The sequence below is a fragment of the Sinocyclocheilus grahami genome, unplaced genomic scaffold (genome assembly GCF_001515645.1).
Source record: "Sinocyclocheilus grahami isolate Dianchi unplaced genomic scaffold, SAMN03320097.WGS_v1.1 scaffold19.1, whole genome shotgun sequence".
NCBI classification, from domain to species: domain Eukaryota; kingdom Metazoa; phylum Chordata; class Actinopteri; order Cypriniformes; family Cyprinidae; genus Sinocyclocheilus; species Sinocyclocheilus grahami.
In genome coordinates this window covers 2,780,215-2,786,214 of record NW_015505198.1, presented here as the reverse complement: position 1 = coordinate 2,786,214, position 6,000 = coordinate 2,780,215, and the positions used below count along the sequence as shown (strand labels likewise).

The 6,000-nt window shown below is 38.3% G+C and overlaps 1 protein-coding gene across 1 annotated transcript; it reads right to left on the bottom strand.

The window, feature by feature from the left end:
• Positions 1-2,530: 2,530 nt before the first annotated feature.
• Positions 2,531-5,843, bottom strand: c1ql3a (complement component 1, q subcomponent-like 3a). The gene is made up of 2 exons (XM_016237694.1): positions 5,001-5,843; positions 2,531-3,692 (listed from the first exon to the last, which is right to left on the bottom strand). The coding sequence occupies exons 1-2, from the start codon at positions 5,583-5,585 to the stop codon at positions 3,513-3,515; spliced, it is 765 nt and encodes a 254-aa protein (XP_016093180.1). The 5' UTR covers positions 5,586-5,843; the 3' UTR covers positions 2,531-3,512.
• Positions 5,844-6,000: the final 157 nt, after the last annotated feature.

The window sequence follows — 6,000 nt, the reverse complement described above, 5'->3', positions numbered from 1 at the left end:
CTTATTTTAAATTGTAAAAATATTTCACAATATTACTGTTTTTACTGTATTTTTGATCAAAAATTAACAGCCTTGTTGAGAAGAGAGTATCTCTTTGTTCAGCTATATATAGTGTAGATACAGTATGTGTTTGTGTCGGTGACAGCAGTCATTATCTGCTGCATGAGGGACCTACTTAACGTTACTTGAACCTTCTCATTCTCATAGTTTTCTCTCTTTGACCTTGATATGCTCAAATGTGTGTGTATCTGATGTGCCGCTTGTAGATATTCACACACATGCATTGATCCAGTAAGAACAGTACACTTCCTCCACTCTTTTTCTCTCTTTCCACTTTCTCACTCACTAGCAACCCCCCCTCCCCCCAAAAAAACTCTGATTATAGCCCATTTATCTTATTATAATGCACACAGACCTAATTATTTATGCAGTCTGACGCTGATTATCTTTTAATTAAGGGATAGTCCACCCAAAAATGAAATTCAGTCATTTACTGACTTTCTTTCTTCAAGCTTTCATTATAATGGAAATGAACGAGGATTGAAAAAAGCACCATTAAAATACTCCCAAGTTTTCTGAAGCCAGATAGTAATCACAAAATGACACGAGTGTGAGAAAATGACAAACTGTTTTATTTTTTTGTGCACCATCCCTTTAAAAGCTCTCTTTTTTTCACAGCTGAATATCATGTGGTTACATTATCTGTATGATACTCTCAAGACAAGACAAGACATAAGGAAGAATCTGAAGATGGATTTAGAGCTCGCTGAACCTCAACTGAAATACTGGCTCGAATCTTGTTTGTGATCCCCGATAAGTAGCACAACATGCCAGTATTATGAATGTCCTGTAGCTATAACGGCTCTCAGAAAGGAACAATACAGATTGATTTTGCCTCTCCTCCTCCGGTTCGCAGGCCTACAATCGTCCAATTCCTTTTACTAGCACTTCTAGATAAATGATACGCAATGTATTCCCTCAGCATTTTTATCAATTTGTATTGAATTTTATCCTGGAGACCCTCTTTCTCTCTTTCTCTCCCAGTAATGACACCCATGGGTCCCGTACAACACTCTCTCTCTCTGTGTGTGTGTGTGTGTGTGTGTGTGCACGATAAGTCATATTTCAATTGAGACTTCTTATTCATTAATATACAGTGTTGTGCTTTAAAACTGTATTTAAGATTCAGTCTGTTTCTCATCAAAAGATGCAGTCTCTTTATGATCAGGCATGGTTTATTCCTACTCTAAAAAATTCTGACAAGACTATTTTTATCTCTCATACACATATTCGCATACAGACGCCTAGAAAGTGAAAAATACGAGAGCAAGGAAGTAGGATGAGGTTTTCTGGGCCAACACACCAGAGTGACTAGGACAAAGCAGAGCAGCGTACTTAAACTCACGAAGCATTCGAGGGAAACTCAGGGCAGCTTAAAGATTCCTTAAGATCCAGTCAAACTATTTTAGCTTCGGCCCCATGAGTGTGTGTAACAAACCTGTTGTTTTTTGTGTCTCGATGCTTCCTGCAGATGACGATCTGATGGTGGCGGCTCACTGTAACTGATGCAGGGCACCGAATGATGAGCGACCGAGTCATAAGTGAGAGGATGACCTTTCATAGTGGTGCAATTTTATTTAGTGTTTGCATAATTAGCTCATAAACTGTGCACTGGAGTTTTGTACAGATGTGGCCCATAAATTCATATCAAGGGCTCATATTTACACTGGTCCACCTGTGAGAGGATTTGTGTCAATATAAGTGCTAGAAAAGAAACTCCTACCCAGGCTGCAGTCTATGAAGATTTATAGTTTACATTTAGTGTGTGTGTGTGTGTGTGTGTATAGTATAAAATAGCGTTTTATATATATAGATATAACTTTTCTTTTTTATATTATTGATTTTCTTGTATTTTATAGATGATATATTTATTTTTTTTCAAAATATATTTGTAAATATTTTATATAGGATTTTATATTGTGTAATACTATTAAATGTTAATAATTTGAAATAATAATATATATCAATTTATTTTTATATTTTTGCAATAAATATATTAGTAATGTTAAAATATATAATTAAAAATATGTAAAGATAAAATAAAAAATATTTTTTTATTTTATTTAAAACATACATTTTTTTATTATGTTAATATATTATACTGTGATAATTCGTTCTGAATTGTTGACCACACTCCACTTTCTTAAAAGAAAATTTGGGGAATTTTAGTGCTTATTTAGTCATTTAAAAGTGTCAATACAACAACAACAACATTTCATTACAGAATAATTGAAAAAAAAATTAACAAAAAAATGAATGGTCCTATGACTTTGTTGTCTCTTCATATTTGAGGAAAAGAGGTTTATCTGTCATGCAAAATAAAAATAAAAATTAATTGTCTTTGCAGAAACAAAGTGGGAAAAAAAGTTGTAGTATATTTTCAGGACCATATCTTACAAAAAAATTTAGGGAAAATTGAACTGAATCGTTTTAACTGGGGGGGTAATTCATCACACACATTCCCTGCCATCCCAACCTGGAGATGAGAGTGACACAGATACATAACGCTCACCTGATGCTCTTTCATATTAAAACAACAACAAACAAAAGAAATCCATTACCATATTTACACTAAAAATAAGATGCAATATTATTAATCACATTCTGGAAATCTCTGACGATAGATACACATTTACATATTAACACCCATACTCTGCATAGTGCTCTAAATATCACAAGAAACATATTCCTTCTCGGTCTAGTACGTCTGTGTGCAATAAAAGATGCCGGCTAACATTACACACCTAAAAATAAAAAAAAGGGCTTTTGACACGGCAGACTGAAAGTAAAATGCTGAAAGCTTTAGCGATTCTGGAATATAATTTCACGGCAAGCCATTACCACCAAGGTATATTGTTTTGTTTTATGTCCCTAATTCATAATTAGCACTCACAAACAGTCAGGGAATAAATATCTGCAGTGATTTAGCAGATATATATATTATGCAAGAGGAACATTTTGGTCAGGTTACACTGGATATCTAATGGAAGATGATGAAATTTGGGCTAATGCATAGTGATATGCAACTCATTCAGGCATCTGACTGACTGAGATGGTTTTTGATTAACAAATATCGTAGTTGACGTTATTGCACATAGAGCTGATTATGTCAGGTTACATATTAGAAGACATCTCACAGGCTTCTTTGATGGCCACAGACATAGAAAGACAGAGTAAACTCCTCGGTAGCTTCGTTTCCTCGGTACAGCTTTCCTCTGTGATGAAGTGCTTCTTTCTCCGGGCCTTTTTTCTTTCTTGATTTTTGGATTGCAGGGCAAAGAGTTCTGCCTTCAAACCCACATCTACAGACTAATGATGAGGGGTGTTTGAGCAGGTCTGTGCGCTTGCCCTGGGCCCAAAGCAAAATTATGCAAAAAAAAAGAAAAAAGAAAGAAAGGAAGAGGAATAGCAGAGGGGGACGAGATAGACCGTCTGGAGTAGGTGCGTATGTCCTAATCGGCGTATATAATAAAACCAGAGAAGGTGCTGTACTTGTTGTTGTTGCCCCCGTGGGCTTTACCCCCGTCTAGTTTGATGTAGACTTCGTCTCCGGGCTCCAGATGAAGAACAGCGCTGTTGCTGGCGTAGTCGTAGTTTTGATCTGCGTCCTGGGCGATGGCACTGGCACGGACCTGCGGGAAGAGAGAAACATTTAGTGCGATGTTTCAGCCGTCAGATGGAGAAAACGCATGTGCTTTCCATGCATAGATATATATTAGGTCTCGAGGTCTTTATAGACCCTCATGAGACTCAGCAAAAAAGCATTGAGTTTAGTCTGAGTGTTTGCTAAAGAAATATATTACAATTGTTATCATATTGTGGTACCAATTGTAAATATAAGTTCATATTTAATGTATAACACATATATGTAAATATATATGTACATATTATCATATTGGCCACACCCACAAACCTTTTGTATCAATGTGAAGTGCAGATTTGTTTGTTTACGATACACCAGGACACAAAACAGTGGCATGTATGGTGATGCTAATGCAACTTTTATGCTTCATTGCAATGTATGAATTACATAAATGCATAATTTTTGTGTATTTGATTTTTTTTTATATATATATATATACAAAAATTGGCATGTATGGCAACTTTTCAGCAACTAGTGTATTTTATTAATAAATGATGCAGATACATATGTAAATTATGTATATATATATATATATATATATAATGTATGTATTAATTTATATAGTGGTTTTAAGTATGTCAAAAAAAAAAAAATATATATAGAGAGAGAGAGAGAGAGCGAGAGAGATATTGTGAAGCATTTCATGCAAGAAAAAACTCTAACCAGCATTTTTGGCAAGGTTTACCTTTTAATGAGACTATAGTTAATTTAACGTTCTTAATATATGTCATGCTGGATCCTGCTGTTGCATGAAACGTAAAATTGCTTTGACTCACTCAAGCTGTTGCATTTATTAACACACTTTATTTAAGCTTTCAATTTAGGTGTAAATTCATTCAAGTCATTCATTTTCACCTTGCTAATCTGCATCCAACACAAAATTTATTTTCTAAGCGCTATACCTGAAAACCCTATCCAAATTCCTACGTGAACTCAAGTTTTAATACTATTTGTTAAATGAAAAATTTTTCGTGGTTTGATGGTCTGATCATTTTATCGCATATATGTCAACAGCCCCTTGGAAAATAATCTTATCCACACAGGTCAGAAATTATGGAAATGTGAATTTATATGTTTTCAGATGCACATACTTTACACCCAGAAGAGCCCAATGTTCTCACGTGTAATTTTCAGAGACTGGAGACAAACTTTTATGCGTGATCAGATGTCAATAAAGGTTTTACGTCTAAACATTGTATAGAAAGAAAGGTCACTATTATTATATCTTTAAATGAATTAGCCTATGTCATGTGGAGAATATTTGAATGCTTTCAGTAGTGTGTTTGTGTGCACTCACCTGGTTGTTCTTGCACAGATCAGCCCACATGCTGGTTCCGTCTCCTCCTCTCATGAGCACATGGTACGTAAAGAAGTATATTCCCGGTATGGAGCAGGTAAATTTGCCCGTGGTTGGGTCGTAATGATTCCCGAGATTCGTGACCACGTCCTCAAACTTCAGCAGCTCGTAGCCCTCGTGCTGCTTTTTGAGCCCTGCGTAAAAGGCGATTTTGGGCACGGTGCTGTAGGTGGCCGCGCTGATGGCACCCGTTGCCATGTTTGGTCCCGGCTGCCCGGGTAATCCAGGTCGTCCCGGTTCCCCCTTCTCTCCGGGAGGTCCAGGGGGTCCGGGTTCACCGGGAGGGCCCCTCGGCCCCACTTTCCCTGGGCGTCCCGGTTCACCTTTCGGACCTTGTATAAAAGTTGGCAAAGACTGCATGAGGCTGCTGTCCCGGGCCGGGTCTGCTGATACCGTGCTGGTCGGGGATTTGGTACCGTAAGGATCGCAAACCATCCTGCAGGTGCCGAGCATCTCGTAGTGCGCGGCGGATGTCCCGGCAGAGCTCACCAAAACCGGGATCAGGATCACCAGCACCAGGACCATGACCACACCGAGCACCCCAGCCGCGATCAGCCGCTTCCTGCCGACGAGTCGCGTCAGCACCGGCCGATCCTCCTGTCTGCTTTTGGGCGAAATTTTGAAGGTTGGTGAGGTACCTCTACAGATGAGAAGAAAAAAAGGCCGATTGGTTTTGTTAATGAACTCTTGGCTCGGGCCCCAACAGCTTCTCTTTTTTTCCTCTTGTATTCTTCTCTCACTTAACTTCTTTTCTGCTGATGTTGGCTCACTCGCAGCCCCGCTTCAGCATCAGCATCAGCTCTCCAGAAGCGCATCACCATCAGCGTCTCTCCACATGTGGACGCGCAAAGGAAAAACTCCACCGATGGACGAGTAAAGCTGCCTGAGATCCGCGAACACACCCTGATATCCTTCCCTCGCTTTTAAAGTCTTTCCTCTG

What these genes read in the sequence shown, in the direction of transcription:
- c1ql3a (XM_016237694.1), bottom strand. Translation starts at nt 5,585, where the DNA reads ATGGTCCTGGTGCTGGTGATCCTGATCCCGGTTTTGGTGAGCTCTGCC. An exon ending in ATCTGTGCAAGAACAACCAG is followed by an intron (nt 3,693 to 5,000) that starts GTGAGTGCACAC and finishes CTCTTCCCGCAG; the next exon opens with GTCCGTGCCAGTGCCATCGC.